Below are 17,354 nucleotides of genomic sequence, written 5' to 3' on the forward strand. Positions count from 1 at the left end.
CCGGGCGCAGGGAGGGGATGGAGCCCGCCCGGGATGCTCCGTGTCCCCGGTCCGGCCCCGCGGGGGGTAGTGCCGAAGCAGCAGCACGGCGGTGCGAGGCCCCGAGGCACGGCCTGCGGCGGAGGCAGCGCTGGGCCCTGCGGCAGGTGCGGAGGTGCCCGCGAGGAGCCGCGGAAGCAGCCCCGGCTGCGGCCGTGCGTGTTTACCCCTGTCAGCACGGTGACAAATGGAGCTGCCAGCCCGCCCGCCGGGAGCTGCCCGAGGCCGCGGGGAGCGCCCACCCTGCGGGCCCAGCCGCTCCCGCGGCCCCCCCGCGCCGGGCCCGACCTGCCCTGAACTTCCCCGTGGCCCTGGAGAGTGAAAGTTGGGAAGGAGCGGAGCAGCTGGCGCGGCCTTGGAGCAGGAAGCGCCGCCCGGCACTTCGGAGTTGCTGTTTGGGTTCGGCCTCCTGGCTGCTCCTTCAGCCGAGCGGCCGTGGCTGACACGCCGCCGTCGCTGGCTCCACGCTCCACTAAAAAATACTGACTAAGGGGTGTTGTCTGAGCAACCCGGGGTGTTGTGTCTTGACAAGAATCTCATAATTAACAGGAGGAAAACCAAACTAAACTTACAGCGCATTGATAAAGGGTTGGTGAAAATGGACAGCCTTGCAGCCAAGCAAGATCAAAACCACCAAATGTCGATTATTTGGTGTCTTTTGTTGGTAATGCCAAAAAGTAGTGAACATCAAAGGGAGGTTTTCTGTGTATCTATAATTTACATATGGGCAAATGAAAGAGCTGGGCAGAATGTGCAGCTCTGCAGGTGGCCCGTGTGTGTGCAGCCAGCAGTGTCTAATGCCTTATTAGACGCTATAACATCTGTAGAAATTTAACCCGAGCCTGTATTTTAGAAGAAACTGTGTGTTACAGTCACAGGAGGGAAGTTCTGATAATCCTGTGCGGTGGCTTGTGAGTCAGCAGCTTGAGTGCAGGCAAGTTTTGGAGCTTTTTGCTCTGCAAACCAAGGCAGAGGCTGTCAAAGTGCGTGGTAGCACGCCGTGGTTGAGTGAGTACTAATTGAATGCTCATCTCTACGAGTGGTGCCAGCCCCTTCCCTGCAGCTGAAGCAGCACCGGTGGCTCGTGGTGCATGGATAGGTTCTTGGGTTTTTGTGTAATTTAGGTGGGGTATTTCTTTTAGGTATTTCTTTTCACGCTGAGATTTGTAAGAGGTTGGCAGGCGTACACATGCGCTGAGCTACCAGCAGCTCGGCTTCTCTGTGCTCACTGCTGAGCTGCTTTCCCAAGAAGAACTCCCATTTGTAAGTGCAGCAGACGTTGGGAACATCCTTGTCCACCCCTCAACCTGTATCCAAAAAAAATCAGTGTTTCTGAGTTGAGCAGCTCCAGCACAGGGGCGTGCCAGCTCTCCAGAACAGAGCGCGAGTACCTTTCTGCTGTTCCTGCAGTATTTCTGAGGCCTTTTAGGATGAGGTCTTGATCCTTACCTTTACCACCAGCCCTCCTAGATACACAAATTAAAATAAATCTGGAATTTCAGTACATCTTGTCAGACTTGGCCAAAAATACTGCTGCTGCAGTTTCCCCAGTAAAAGATAATGGACTTTTGGCGCTTAAGAATCAGAATATTTAGGTCAGTAAATGTATGAAAATACAGCTCTCTGATGTTGTCTGGTAAGAGCTGCTACCAGCCAAGACTGCAACACCAAACAATCCAGCCCTACTTTCTGCTGGTGCTGCAAGAAGTCTGATAGTCCTGTAAATTACAGTAATTGACAAAAACTCTTTTTAGGAAAGTTCTGGAATCATTCTCCTCCCAGTTCACCTCAGTGTGCTTTGTTTAGTGAATGTTTCCAGCCTGAAGCGGTGAGCTTGCTTACTCTGCCAAAGTGCTCCACACCTGACTTTTCTTCCTGTTGAACTGGCTGCCTCAGAATAAAAGGGAAGAAAAGTAATTCCAATGTGCTAAAGATCTGCTTCCAAAATAACCCGCCTGCCTCTGCCAAACACTTCATTAGTAATTTCTGCCCATGGCTGTTCCTTTTAATCTGCAGATCTCAAGGTGCCTTAGAAATGTCCTTTAAAGTGGTGGCCCAGGACTTTGCTGGAGGGAGCCTGAAGTAGTTTTGCCACTGTTTCCTGCTGGCTTTCCTCAGCAGCAGCATCTGGTCAGCTCAGGGAGCCAGGCGTGCCAAGCTGCTGTGCAGAACCACGTGCCCCCTCCTCGGCCCTCTGCTCCTTCCTCCTGGGATGCCCCTGTTCTGGGACAAAAGTGATTCCTTGTCCTGCTGAAGGGTGGTGGGTGCAGGGAGAGCTGCTTTCTTTAGGTGGAAGTCTCCTGGGGAGACACACTTATAGCCCGTGCTCGCCTAATGTAATAATTTTAGACTGCTTTATCATTACTGAAGTGATGAAGCCAGCTAGAGTGTGCCTGGTTTGTGTCATCCTTGGGTGGGCCAGGCTGGGCTGATTATTACTGGAAAAAAAAAAATAGAGAATGGAGTGCATGGTGCAAGCTCTCCAGACCTGAGGTGGTGCAGGCTCACAGAGGGATGGCTGTGGGGGCATAGGAGACAATGTCTGTTGGCTTAGAAATGGTTGAGGCCTAAAGTTGGAAATTCTGTGGGGCCTCATGGCCTTGAATTAATGATTTCAGCTTGTCAATACAAAAAAGCTCCTCAACCCAGGTCAGTTTCTGTACAGGAAAGACAGGCTGGAAGAAATCACGGGGTTTCAGGAGCACTGGAAATGCATTTGTGTTCCCCACCTCAGAGTGAAGGCAGGCTGCAGAGCCGTGCAGCACGAGCTGCCTTGCAGGGACAGACACCCCTTGCACTGAGGGGAGACCCACGCCTCAGCCAGCCTGGGCACTAATTGAAGCTGGCCTTGCTTTAATTAACTCTGAGCTTCCCGGCTCTCTGGCCAACCCAGTTCTGCCTTTTTGGAGTGTGATGAACCTTCCCCTTAAAAGTAGGTTTTGCCATTTAACAAATCCATAATTGGAGCAGCAGAACGTTTGCTCCCAGATAAGGGCGCTTGTGCGTATCGGTAATTAGTTTGACCTGGGCAGATGCCTCCTGATAAGGCACAGCAGGGAGCTGTCCTCTGCTGTGCTGAAGGATCCAATCCCTCAGTTTGTGACACAGCAACTCAAAATTCCCAGCTGGGCTGGGCTCAGTCTAGAGGTGCTCCACAGTCTTGTGTGGTTCTCACCATTGTCAGGCACTGAAGGGAGAGCAGAGATCCTGGTTATGCTGGCACAGGTTTGGGCAGGAATTGATTTCTCATCCAAATCTGCTGTTTTCCTCCTAATTCCTCCTCACGGACGTTGCACAGCCTCAGTCCTCTCTGTGTGTTTCCACATCCTGGCAGGTGCTGCTCTTTCCCCCAGTTCACATCCCTCCCTCACGGAGATGCTGCCAGGGCTGGAGCCCCTCTGCTCTGGAGCCAGCCTGGCCCAGCTGGGGCTGTTCACCTGCACAAGAGAAGGCTCCAGGGACACCTCAGAGCCCCTGCCAGGGCCTCCAGGGGCTCCAGGAGAGCTGCACAGGCACTGGGCACAAGGCATGGAGGGACAGCAGCCAGGGAATGGCTTCCCAGGGCCAGAGGGCAGGCACAGATGGGATCTTGGGAATGAGGAATTGCTGGCTGGGAGGGTGGGCAGGCCCTGGCCCAGGGTGCCCAGACCAGCTGTGGCTGTCCCTGGATCCCTGGGAGTGTCCAAGGCCAGGCTGGGCAGGGCTTGGAGCAGCCTGGAACAGTGGAAGATGTCCCTGCTCATGGCATGGTGGGACTGGATGAGCTTTGAGGTGTCTTCCCACCCAAACCACTCTGGGATTCTGTGTCAGCCTCGACTGCCAAAATGATCTCTCCTTTTTTTATGGTTTAAGTACCACCCTTTCAGGCCTGGCCTCTCTCCTACAAACCCATCATGAGCCATGGTACAGCCTCCTCAGAGAGCTGCACAATCCAGCCCCTCCATCTCCTTGAAACCAGCTGGTGGCTTGGGCACCTTTTGGGGACCTTTCCCCCAGCCCTGTTCTGTGGCTCCCCAGCAGACATGAGTCACAGAGCGTGAGGCTTCGTGTCCCTTTGTCCTTCCCCGCGGGTCCAGGGGACAAGGCTGGTGGCCAGCAGAGCTGGGGTGGGTCACAGAGGGCCACGGCCATGCAGGCAGAGCTGCTGGCAGCCCTGCAGAGCCATGTGCACAGGCACAGGGAGCATTTCCTGCTTTGTGGGGCAGGGCAGGTCACGGTAAGGTGGGCTTGGGAAGCAAGCCCTTGCCAAACCACATTAAAATGCCTGTGACAAAAGGAGTTGGGGGAGACGTGCAGGATGGGAGAGGAGACAAACAGGGAATGATGAGAAGAGCAGGCGAGGGGGAGCTCAGGGCTGAGTGGCCAGTCAGGTTTTGCTATGGATATAAATTAACTGGGATCATATCCTTTGGATCCAAACAGAGGGCTTGGTGGAAAATGAAACTTGATTCTCTTTTATGAATCTGAGATACCTCCATCAAGAGAATAATTTTAGGTGCTGGTGTGACACCTCGGAGAGGAGCAAGTCTCCTCTCTCACACCTCAGGGAAGAAAACATCACCTCTGAAAAGCCTTTTCCCCTCTGCCTCATTGATTTAATTGATCAAGTTCAGGTGAATCTGGGCCGCAATCTTGTTTGGTTCTTAGAATGCTCATTAATTGCACCAAAGTAATTTAAGTTTAATTAGAGTGTGGTAGGGTGTGGTGCTTGCCCTACTTTTTAATTCCTTGTTTGAGGTATTTGCAGGTGGCAGGTTGACACCCCGGTGGCAGCAGGCTGATGGGACCTGGGCTGGGGTTTGCTGTGACTCTGGAGTCACAGACCTTTTCTGGGCTCTCCCACGGGGAGATGGACCTGCAGCCGTGGGGGGATGGCCAGTGAGCAGCCAGAGCTGAAACCAGTTAAAACTGAATCTGGTGATCCTGAAGGCAGCACGGAATTAATGTGTGTAGCAGCACAGCATTAATTTGCCAAGTCTGATCCTGATTTCCCGAGTGCTCACTCCACCAGGAGCGGGTTTGGGGAGGAACAAGCACGTTAGAGGCTACATTTGTTTGTGCTGCTGGCAAGGCTTCCTCCCGTGCCTCCTGTCCCGCTCCACGCAGCAAAGTTATGGTCTTTACCCCAAAACAAATCAACACGGGGGGTTTGAGTGGAACTTCTGCCGTTCACAGCCCTAAACAAACTAGGGAAGGTTGAGAGGAGGGGTGCTTCTGCAGGCAGAGCAGCTTCCCTCTAGAAGAGAAACTCGGGCATTACTGGTGATGAAGAATGTTAAATGTTCGTGTATTTTTTTAATGCTTGGGAAGATTTTCAAGAGAATCCTCAGACTGTAACTTGTAAGACCAGTCTGCCATCTTTTAAAGCTGATTATGTGCAAATTTGATTAGAGCAGGTCTTCTAAAGTATTCAGGCGATATTTAAGATAATGAAGTTTTGTTCCTTAATTCAATTTTGTCTCCCATCTGGAAGAAATTAAAAATGCAAGCCATGCATCATTTCATTCCTTAAAAATATCTTGTGCCCTGTTTCACTGTCCCTGCCCGTCTGGGCCTGTGAGTGTGTAGCTGGGCTGGGGGTGGTGGGTCCCCTCTCCTGGTCCCCTGCTGCCCTGGCGGGAGTGTCCCCTCCCTGTGTCACCACACAGACCATGGTCCTGGTAGGTCCTGCCCCGCTTCCCGCCGTCTCTCTGTCTCAGCGAAATAATCTTTGGGATTCCAGAGATCTCCGCTGCGCTTTCCCTGCTGGTCCTGCCTTACACGAGCACGTGATAAATGGTAATTTCTTCTCCAAAGAGCTTGTGATCAATAATGAAGAAAAATGAGTTCAAGAGTAGCTAACACCTGTCAGGATTAGAACTTGAGTAATACTAACAATTTTTAATTCTTTTAGGGGAACATCCTGTCCTTTAAAGGATATATTCTCTCTGAAAATAAACTTTCTATTTTTAGAGTTTGGAATTGTAAAACTCTAAGCCAGGAATTCACAGATCAGTGGAGTTTTTTGCCCTTGTAATTCCACATTTTGTTGCAGCAGAGTTTGAATATACTGACAGACCCAGTTTCTCTCCCGTCTTGTCCAGGCCAGGAGATTTTGTTGTTGGAGAGCTCCAGGGGATCTCAGTGGGGATTTTGTGGCTGCACCTGCCCAGGCTGTCCCGTCCTGGCTGGCATTTGTGCCAGTGCCGGTTCCACAGGTCACCGCGGGCAGCTAAAGTCGCTCTGGCATTCCTACTCTGCCGGGAGGATCCCTGCGTTCCCTCCGCTCCGTGCTCTCAGCATTCCAAGCCCTTCCTTCCTCTCCCTCCTCCTGGCTGCCACAAGGCAGTTTTGGGTTGCTGCTTGATGGTGTTAGAAGGAGTCTCAGGCTGCAGGTGCTTCCCTGTGGCGGCGGCAGTGGGTGTGTCGGGGGGCTCTGCTGGCTCTGCGGGTGCCTGATCAGGTGCTGCCTTTGCCTCGCCAGGTGCCCCGGAGCACGGAGGATGCTGTCCCGACTGCGCGCCGCCGCGGCGCCCTGCGCGATGGCGCGGCGCAGCCTGCACACCAAGGAGAAGGGCAAGCCGCTCATGCTCAACCCGCGCACCAACAAGGTGGGTCTGTGTCCTGTCCGTCTGTCCGACCCGCGTCTGCTGATCGTGCCGTGCTGAGCTCCTGCCCCGGGCAGCCCGGCTGCTGTCCTCACGGCACACGAGGGGCTGTGGCTGCCGCGCCCTGGCTCCTGCCGGGACTGGCTGAGCCGGGCAGGGGCTTTAGCAGGGAGGGGGTCTGACCTGAGAGCTTGCAAAAGTGAGCTCTGAATTTGCTAACCGCAGGAGGTGTCAGCCTCTCTGTCCGAGCCCTGTCCCTTTCCTGGGACACGGAGAGCTGGGGCCCAGCCACATCGCCTAAGAAATATCCCTCTGCAGAGTCTGAAAGAGCAGCTAAAAATAAACCGTGGTGGGAGCTAGCTGGGAGGTACAGGTATCAGGTTAATTCCGTGCTTTGAGGCAGACTTACAAGAAAAAGAAAGTAGCATTTTGTTCCCTTCACAAAACTGTTGTGTTTCCACAAGCCCATCCTCAAACTTTTTTTTTTTTTCACCCGAGTTATAGTGGCCTTCAGGAATCTTGCAGCCATTAATGTTTAGGTTAAAACTGGTAAGAAATCAGATGAGTGCTTTTAATGGCTGGTCTGAGATGTCTGAAGCTGTCAAGAAAGGTGGCAAAACTGCTTGTCTCTGACAGGGCATGTCATGAGCCGTGGGGCTGGGTTATTTTACCCTTCCCTTTCCGCCCTGGAGAGTAGAGTGCAAGATGCCTCAATCCTGCCTGAATCCAGGCTGCCTAGGGAGGGAGAGAGAACTGTGCAGGGTAGAGACTGGCTGGCTGCAAAACTGAAGTTGAGATTGCTGTGCCAGGGAAAGAGAAAAGAGTAGATGGGTGTGATTTGTCGAGATCAGATTGTCTTGAGCTCTGAAGACTTTGACATGCCCGTGGAAGTTGCTTCAACCCCCGTAAACTTTTCCAAATGCTGATTATGCAATAGTATTCTAAAACAAGAACAATAGGTCATTTCTTACTGTTTTTCTAGTGGTAATATCCTTCCATTTTTTTTTTAACTCTGGAATTCTCAGCTGAACTAAGCACAATGCATTTTTTATCTTTTTGAGGAGTGGAAGGGAATAGGGAGCCTCTCATTAACGGCAGTAGATATTTTGAATATTTTAATGCCTCCAAGAAGTTGCACTGGTGAGAGGGAGCCACATTCTCCTTTAGTTTATCTCAGCTGTATCAGGCTGTCCTTCCTGCTGACCCTGTTGGAGGGGATCAGAAAGCTCACTGAGTGGTACTGCTGGATGCAGTATCTGCATGGAAGTGCATTTTGGGTATTCAGCAAAAACATAAATGATTTATTAAACACACCGAGTACTTTACCCCCTGTGCCTCACTTGTGTATAGATATATATATATATTATCTATGTAGAGAAACAGATAAAGGGTGTTGTTTCTTGCTGACAGCTTGTTGGGGTTATCATGTTTTACTTGATTAGATTTAATTTTTACATCCTCTATCAACTCTGCAGAACATTTGGTCTCCCCTAAGGCACGTGTCCCTAAAACAAGAGCTGCAGAAGGACAGCATCAGGGTCAGGATCCAGCCCTCACCCTTGTGCAAACTTACCTGCTGCTCTTTTCCCCTGGAGTAGGTTTTTCTCTTACAGTTGTGTTCCTTTTCTTGCCCACCCCGAGCTGTGTGCTGAGGTGGGCACACAGCTGCACCAGCTGTTTGGGTTCTGGTGTTTGAAGGGCAGATTGGAGGTGTTCATTGTCAGGATGGCTCAGAGAGGCAGAGAGCCCTCTGGGCCACCTCTGTGCTGCAGCCCACACCTGCAGAGCCTGCTGCAGCTGCTGGGCATCCTGCTCTGCTCAGAGCCCTCCGTGCTGGGAGACTGCTGCTCCCTGGCAGGGCTTCCAGGGCAGCTCATTGGCTCCAGCACCTTCTGTCCCTTTTTCAGCTCGCTTGGAGCACTGTTAGGACAATCTCAGTGGTTTAGTGCTGGCAATTAAATTGTTACTGATACGGTGCAGTGCCTCGGGTTTGTTCTTCCACGCAGAGCAGGTGGTGCAGGAGGACGGGAGCCCTGGCTGGGGATGTCTGTTCTGCCACGTGGAGTGCCATCAGAGTGATCTTGTCCCCACTGGAAATACATGACCTGTAATGTTATCTGCGTGTTTGTTTTCTGTGGCCTGCAGAAAGTTTGTGACTGAATAGTTGGCGACACTTGCTGTACCTCACTTGGTTATTTTGGTGGGGAAGGGTGATGGTATTTGGTACTGTGGGTTCCATTACCCCATTTTCCGTGACTCTTCCTCAGGACTCTTGGGCTATCCCTGAGGTTGGAAAAGCCCTCCCAGCCATGGAGTCCAGTCTGTCACCCGATCCCCACCTTGTCACCCAGCCCAGAGCTCTCAGTGCCACCACATCCAGGCCCTCCTTGGACACCTGCAGGGCTGGGCACTGCAAACCTCCCTGGGCAGCTCCAGTTCCTGACCTGCCTTTCCATGGGGAAATCCCTTCTGATGTCCAAAAACTCCTCCTGCACTGACAGTGCCTCTCAAAATATTGGCTTCAGCAGGGACCTTTGGGATTTATATCTGCACCTATTTGTGTGCTTCTGTCTGCCTGGAATGGCAATAGATGTGTGCATGGAAATATGTGATAAATGTTAAAGAAACAGTCACTGGTGGCCGGTTAATAATCCCAGACTGATCCTGAGGAATTTTACCAGTGTCTAATCTTTCATACAGGTGGTCATCTTCTCATATGTTGTATTTTGCTCTCAGTTTCATCTGTGTTCATTCGCAGCTTTTTCAGCCCAATTTATTTTCATGCATGGCTTCCAGAATACTTCCAGAAACTTCAGAAACTGTGATAAATTTACCTTTGCATAAGGAGAGGATTTTCTTAGCAAACTCGTACCTGACCTCAGCGACTTGTGGGAAATACCCTGACAGTACATTTCCGATTCAGAATAAAAAATAAACAGAATAAACCCAACCAAAGGCAAAGCTATTTTGACAAGATAGAAGGGGTTGCACAAGAGAGTGTAAAGAAAGGATTGTATGAGCTTGAAGATGTGAAAGCAGATGCTCCCTTGCACTGCCCTTGCTCACCATGCTGGTTTTGACACATTTATTTTAATACGTTTTAGATTTAGGCTTAGCCCGCTGTGTTGAGCAGCCAGGACATGGAATAGGCAGTGCCCCTGTGCCTTCCTGGGGAAACCAGGATAAACAGGATGTGGGGAGGGAATGCAGATGGTGATCGTTGCTAAGAAGTGCAGTGCTCCAAGGGTTGCTATCAGTTTGTGATCAGCCAGGAGGAAAGACCCCAGAAGGCCGGAAAGTGACAGAAACTGTGCCCACACCCCCAGCCCAGAAGTCCCACAGCAGGTCCGTGCCCTGCCCAGGTGGTTTGGAGGGATCCTTGGATGGAGTTGGCATGGCCAGGCACCTGCAGATTTTATCAGCTCCCCTGAGATGAGCGTGCTTTCAGAAGGAATTACTCGTGGGCACACGGAGCTGTTTAATCTGTAACCAGGTGCCAAAGGTGGTGGGAGGGTGTCCAGCCTCCTTTACCTTGGACCAGGGGTTCTGCTCAGCACCTCTGGGCTGGGCGTGGGGGGCGGAGGAAGGGGTTAGTGCCCTTGAGGAGAGCAGGGGCAGCCCCTCTGCTCAGCTGGGAAAACAGCAGTTCAGGAGATGTCCCCGGGGCGGTCAGGGATAACTTTGCCATGGCGGTGCTCCCGACTCGGTGTGCAGCTCTGCCATGGTGTCCGTGGAAATGTGCCCAGGAGGGGCCGGGTCACTTCCCTGGCAGGGAGAGGAGGCGTTCTGCTCCTGGCGTTTCCCCTCGTCTGCCGGGGAGTGCTTCCAGCTGCCCGAGACAGCTTTGGCCGGCTGAGCTGGGCCATCAGCCGGCGTGGTGCCGTGTTGCACCTTGCAGAGGGGCCAGGAGCTGGCGGCACCTTTGCCTGCCGAGGAGGGAGTGTAAAAAGGCTCGGGGGTCCGGTGGGATCCGGGCTGTGCCACCGTGCTTTGCCCTGCCGGGTCAGCCGCACCCACCGGGGTGCAGAGTGCTGCTCCGGGGAATAAAGGCAGAGAATCCCGTTTGGAAATGAAGGAGGAAAGAAATCAGGAGAGGTTTTCTGTTCTCATAAAATTTATCCTCTGGTAGAGATAGCAAAGACACCTTTGATTCTTATGAGTGAACTTTATTAATTTCCAGTGGAGGCATCTTGTGCAACAGTGAACTTTGTGTTTAGCCCAAGGGAGCAAAGTCAAGAGAAGCAGCCCACAATCCAACATAAATCTGCTTTGTTTTCAAGATGTTTATGATGCTGCTTCAAAGGCTATGCTCCCTGCTGGATCTGCTCTAACAATTACTGGGAGTTACAAGGAAGGCGTTTTTTAAATCTCACGAGTACCCGATTTTCCAAACAGCGGCGTGTTTGGATATAAGCTGTTTGTACATCTTTGTCAGGATCCCTGGGTGGGGTTTTTGCTGTATGTGAGAGCATTTATGGCTGGTTAAAAGGGCACTCTCATATGTGTGGATGCAAGACTGCAGGCGGGGAAGGCTCACCACCACTACTACTGCTCTCAGAATTACTTACTCAGTGGTGCTATAAAAATCCTGCTCGCAGCATCCAGGCTGCTCCATGCGAGGCAGGCAGCTAGAATTTGTGTGTGCTGGTATTTATAGCAGCACGGGCTTTGTGTGATGGAGCCCAGTTGCTGTGAAGTCCCAGTGCCAGGGTTTGTGGATTGAAGTTCATGGTGGTTCAGGGTGAGCTTCTCTTAACTAAAATAGCATCAGCATTTCACTCCAGTAGCATTTTTCATTCCCCCTCCCACTAGAAGGTTGGTTTTGTGGCAGTGAATCTGTCTGTGGAGTGTTAATTATTTAATCTGTGGGCTTTGAGGAGTGCTGGGCTCCCTCCTGAAGGTGCTCCCTGCTTTGTCTGTGCTAGCCTGGAGAGGATCCCTGTTCTGAGCTGAGAGGGCGATTAAGGAGGCTGGTGGCAGTGAAAGTCAGCACACAGCCCCTGGGGAGAGGAGGATCCTGCTGTTAGACCCAGACTGTGGGAGGACTTAAGCACTTAATCCCAGGGAAAGCCGGGGTGAGCTTGGGCCTTGGGTGCGGGTTCTTCCGTGCCTTGGAGCACTCGGTACGGCTGCGTGGGATGGGGAATCTCCTAATCCATGGGTCTGGCTGTGTCCTGATCCATGGGTCTGGCTGTGCCCTGATCTGTGGGGTCTGGCTGTGCCCTGATCTGTGGGGTCTGGCTGTGCCCTGATCTATGGGGTCTGGCTGTGCCCTGATCCATGGGTCTGGCTGTGCCCCTGATCTATGGGGTCTGGCTGTGCCCTGATCTATGGGGTCTGGCTGTGCCCTGATCTGTGGGGTCTGGCTGTGCCCTGATCTATGGGTCTGGCTGTGCCCCTGATCTGTGGGGTCTGGCTGTGCCCTGATCTATGGGGTCTGGCAGTGCCCTGATCTATGGGTCTGGCTGTGCCCTGATCTATGGGGTCTGGCTGTGCCCTGATCTATGGGGTCTGGCTGTGCCCTGATCTATGGGTCTGGCTGTGCCCTGATCTATGGGGTCTGGCTGTGCCCTGATCTATGGGGTCTGGCTGTCCCCTGATCTATGGGGTCTGGCTGTGCCCTGATCTGTGGGGTCTGGCTGTGCCCTGATCTATGGGTCTGGCTGTGCCCTGATCTATGGGGTCTGGCGGTGCCCTGATCTGTGGGTCTGGCTGTGCCCTGATCTGTGGGGTCTGGCTGTGCCCTGATCTATGGGGTCTGGCTGTGCCCTGATCTGTGGGGTCTGGCTGTGCCCTGATCTATGGGGTCTGGCTGTGCCCTGATCTATGGGGTCTGGCTGTGCCCTGATCTATGGGTCTGGCTGTGCCCTGATCTGTGGGTCTGGCTGTGCCCTGATCTGTGGGGTCTGGCTGTACCCCTGATCTGTGGGGTCTGGCTGTGCCCTGATCTATGGGGTCTGGCTGTGCCCCTGATCTATGGGTCTGGCAGTGCCCTGATCTATAGGGTCTGGCAGTGCCCCTGATCTGTGGGGTCTGGCTGTGCCCTGATCTATGGGGTCTGGCTGTGCCCTGATCTATGGGGTCTGGCTGTGCCCTGAACTATGGGTCTGGCTGTGCCCTGATCTATGGGTCTGGCAGTGCCCTGATCTGTGGGGTCTGGCTGTGCCCTGATCTATGGGTCTGGCTGTGCCCTGATCTGTGGGGTCTGGCTGTACCCTGATCTGTGGGGTCTGGCTGTACCCCTGATCTATGGGGTCTGGCTGTGCCCTGATCTGTGGGTCTGGCTGTGCCCTGATCTATGGGGTCTGGCTGTGCCCTGATCTATGGGGTCTGGCTGTGCCCCTGATCTATGGGGTCTGGCTGTGTCCTGATCTGTGGGGTCTGGCTGTGCCCTGATCTATGGGGTCTGGCTGTACCCCTGATCTGTGGGGTCTGGCTGTGCCCTGATCTATGGGGTCTGGCTGTGCCCCTGATCTATGGGGTCTGGCAGTGCCCCTGATCTATGGGGTCTGGCTGTGCCCTGATCTGTGGGGTCTGGCTGTGTCCTGATCTGTGGCGTCTGGCTGTGCCCTGATCCATGGGTCTGGCTGTGTCCTGATCTATGGGATCTGGCTGTGCCCCTGATCTGTGGGGTCTGGCTGTGTCCTGATCTGTGGGGTCTGGCTGTGTCCTGATCTATGGGGTCTGGCTGTGCCCTGATCTATGGGTCTGGCTGTGCCCTGATCTATGGGGTCTGGCTGTGCCCTGATCTGTGGGGTCTGGCTGTGCCCTGATCTGTGGGGTCTGGCTGTGCCCTGATCTATGGGGTCTGGCTGTGCCCTGATCTGTGGGGTCTGGCTGTGCCCTGATCTATGGGGTCTGGCTGTGCCCCTGATCTGTGGGTCTGGCTGTGCCCTGATCTATGGGTCTGGCTGTGCCCCTGATCTCCTGGAGCTGGCTGGAAGGGTGCTTGGTGTGTGATAGTGCAGCTCCATCCTGGGAGATGCTGCAGGGCCATCCCAAATCCACATGCAAATCCGAGCTCGTGGTCATGGACAAAGATCCTGCAAGTGTTAGAAGGACTCAGGGGTTTTATCTCACTGCTCTGGGCTGGACTTGGTCTGTTGCACTGGGAGCAAGGACTGAACCCCTGTGTGAAGGCTGATGTCATCTGATTCCTGATTTAGGCCCAGGCAGAAATTAAAGCCTCTTTGAATACGGTAAGATGTAATTGTCATGTAAATCAACAGCTGAAAGTACTTAGTGTCACTTAAAAATCCATCCTGTTTGATGTTATTGTAACTCCAGAGACAGGGAACAGCTGGATTCCCTACAGACAGGAGGGAGTGTGAATAAACGTGGCTCTCCGTTCTGCTTGGAGCTGAGCTCAGGGCTCCTGGGCATTCCTGGGGCCCAGGTGCTGGAAGGACGCCCTGCAGGGAGGCTGGGAACAGCCACGTTCCCGTGTCACCCTGGTAGTGGAGATCAGAAATTTGGTAGTCCTGGTTTTTGGAGGACTTGAGGCTTGCTGGAGGGAGGATGTAGGTTTTGGAGGTGAGCTGTTTCTCTCGGGGTACAGTAAAATGTCCGTGGCACCTCTGAGGGGACCTGGCCTTGCCCAGGCTGTAAACTGAGCGGCCTTGCTGAGCAGGGACTAAACCTCTTCTTCCCTTCCTCTTCTCCTTCCTCTGGACGCTGCAAATGCTTTGGCACGTTTTGTTCCTGCGGTGCCTAGAGTGACAGACAACATGCTGCAGATGTTTGCCAGCTGTGCTGGGCCTTGCCAGCAGTTTGTGTGGGAAGGGGCTGCAGCCCTTCCTTTTGGCAGGGTTTAACTGCATCTAAAGGTTTTAAACTGCTGATGGCAGCAGGCTGGGGCTGCCCTCGAGGAAAGGGGAAGAGAGCAGAGAGGAGTTTGTGTGGAGCTTGCATTTTGCTCACAGAGAATTAGTGTTTCTTGTGAAGTGTGCAGAAGTGGAACCAATCCTTTGCAACACAGGAAAAGCCTCTCTGGCACCCAGAGCGTGTTTCTGTGGGTTCTTCTCTCGTGTCAGTTTCTCTGTTTACGTGGCTGTAAATGTTGGGTTACTCCGATCAGTGTTTGGAAAAAAACACCACTAAAGTGGCTAAAGTGACTGCTGCACCCCACCAGAAAAAAAGGAAAATAAGGAATCAAAATTAGAAATCAAAAAACCAGCAGCAATGTTAAAAACTTGAAGAATGGACTGTCATCTGAAATTTGTTTGTGTTTAGTGTTGGAAGAATACTGGAGAATAGCAGTTAGACTGGGAAAGAGAGCAGTGGTTTGCAAATGACTCCTGACCACTTGTAGGAAAGCTCTGCTGTCCTACTGGTGAAAAGTTAAACTGAAATCAGTGTCAAATCTGTTACATGAAAGGTTGGGAGACATGAAAATGAACACAGAGAAAAACAGATTCATTTCAGGGTTAAATGCTTGGAGTTTTGTGCCAGAGGGCAGAACAGTGAAGTTTTTGGGTTTGGGTTGCTGTTTTTTCCTGCTTTCTAGCTCTGCAGGTGTTTTATTACTGTAGAGCATAGTGTAGAATCAGTGCAGGAAAGCAGGTGGACTGCTTTAGTCAATGCAGTCAAAACAACTGATACTAAATATGACCTGAACAGGAAAGAGAAACGTAAAAATGGTAATTATTTCAACGATGGGATTTTTTTCTCTAAGGAGTGTTGTTTAGAAACCATTCAGGTATGATGGGTTACTCTACAGCTGGGCTCTGTTTAGAAATTTTTGTTAATGGGTATGGGTTCTACAGATCCCTGTGAAGAGTCTGTTCTCACATAAGGGGAAAATATTTGTGTTCTAATCTGAGTTGATGCCTTTGCTGTTAGTGGAAAAGTACTGATTTTTATTTCTTGTCAGTTGAGGGGTTGAACAGGGATGGTCTTTGTGGGCCCTTTCCACAAGGATCATCTGATTCTCTGACCTTTCTGATGGCAGGAGGAACTTGGAGTGTAATTACAAGGCATAAGGCAAACCTTAGAAAGCTTTTTTTATTTTTTTTAGCTTGGCAGAAAGAACCTGAAGGTTGAGAAACGGTTCAAATCGGTATTTAAATAACAATAAATCTAAGCTCTGTCCGCTCTCTGTCTCCCAAATGGAGAAGAGGGGGAAGTTTTTGCAGTTGAGCTCTTCTAGTTTGGTACCAGTGAGGCATTTTGGTCGTAGACAGATTTATTAGATCCATCCCTGTGTGAAAATGAAGTATTGGGGTCGGACTGCGATCTCAATAGAAGCATTAGGGCAGTTCAGTAGCCTGGGCATCAGGCTCTGTGGCTGAAAAAAGCAGCAAATGGAGCATTTGAGATAGAAATCTGAGCTGCAGTTCCTGTCTGTGGCTGTAGGCACCGGCCTGGGTGACAACTGAAGCATTGCAGAAGCAGCTGTTATTGCCCTTTTAACCGGTCTGCAGCAGCACCTCTCTGCTGCTCTGCAGCTCCACAGAGTGAAGTGAAATCTGGCCAGGTCTGGGCAATGTGGGCCAGCCCTGCTCAAAAGGAAAGCCCCAAAGGTGAGGAGAGCCCGGGAGAGGCAAACCCCCCGAGCCTGCCTGGAGCAGGGGGTGCCGGCAGGGTTCTGGGGCAAGCGCTGACAATTGCTGCTCCCCTCTCGTTTTCAGGGCATGGCCTTCACCCTGCACGAGCGACAGATGCTTGGGCTGCAGGGACTCCTGCCTCCCAAAATAGAGACACAGGACATCCAAGCCTTACGCTTCCACAAGAACCTGGCTAAGATGACTGACCCCCTGGAGAAGTAAGCGCGGCCCCCGCCTTGTCCTGTGGTGCGAGGGAGCGGGAATGCTGGGGCTGGAAATGGGATGGAAATGTCAAAATACTGGCTGGGGGTAACCAGCGTTTACAGTGGGAATAAATGGAAATGTCAGAACACTGTCTGGGGGTAACCAGTGTTTCCAGTGCTTCCGCTGGGATTTTCAGTTCTCGGGTGTTGTTTTCACTTTGGCACAGAGAACTGCTTTCATCCCGCGGTCAAACGAGGTTGGGAAGCTTCTGTTTTGTTGTTTATATGTGTTCCATGTTCATAAAACAGCAAAAGAGAGTGTGTGAAAGTCAGCAGCAAAGCTGCCTGCAGCCTGCCACAGGTGTTTCTGTGACAGGGAAGGTGCAGTGGCAGGCTGTTAGAGCACAGCATGTGGCGCTCAGCCCAGTCCATGAAAATGTGGGATAATGAAGGTAAACTGAGTCACTAAAGATACCAAACCAGTGTTTAACCCATGCCATAGTTACTGCTAAAAGGCAGATAGGAGAGTAGAATTCTAACTCTCATCATGTGTATTTTTTATATCTTTTATTACTTAACACACTGGTTTGGTGAGCTGCAAAGGATTTTGCTGTTTTATTTTTAGGATGCCATGTTTTTAGCATCCCATTACTGTTTTCACATAATCTTTGTGTATCTCTGCCTGTGAACATACACAGTCTCCCGCAGGCAGGAGGAGAGCTGGGATGGCTTGGGGCTCTCTGGACCGCATCAAAGCTCTTTTGTTCTGATCAGAGCTGAAGGATGGCTCTTAAAGCCACACCATGTCACTTGCTGGTCCAGGACAGTGCTGTCACTGCTGTAGCCTGAGGCAGATTGCTGATCCCTTATCTTGGTGTGGTTGGGTCAGCAGGACAGGGTATGGGGTGATACACAGCAGGTGGGTGGGTAAATCTGCAGAAATTCAGATTTAATGTAGGCACCCACCACATCCTCCAGCA

General features: G+C 52.0%; 1 protein-coding gene across 2 annotated transcripts in view; it reads left to right on the forward strand.

The window, feature by feature from the left end:
- Nucleotides 1-17,354, forward strand: part of ME2 (malic enzyme 2) — a 34,947-nt gene that overhangs the window by 255 nt on the left and 17,338 nt on the right. For both annotated transcript variants that reach the window (XM_050986702.1, XM_050986703.1), the window contains exons 2-3: nucleotides 6,503-6,629; nucleotides 16,256-16,389. In XM_050986702.1, coding sequence (XP_050842659.1) covers nucleotides 6,522-6,629; nucleotides 16,256-16,389 — 242 coding nt within the window. In that variant the 5' untranslated portion in view covers nucleotides 6,503-6,521. The remainder of the gene's footprint in view (nucleotides 1-6,502; nucleotides 6,630-16,255; nucleotides 16,390-17,354) is intronic.

The sequence above is a fragment of the Serinus canaria genome, chromosome Z (assembly GCF_022539315.1).
Source record: "Serinus canaria isolate serCan28SL12 chromosome Z, serCan2020, whole genome shotgun sequence".
NCBI classification, from domain to species: Eukaryota; Metazoa; Chordata; class Aves; order Passeriformes; family Fringillidae; genus Serinus; species Serinus canaria.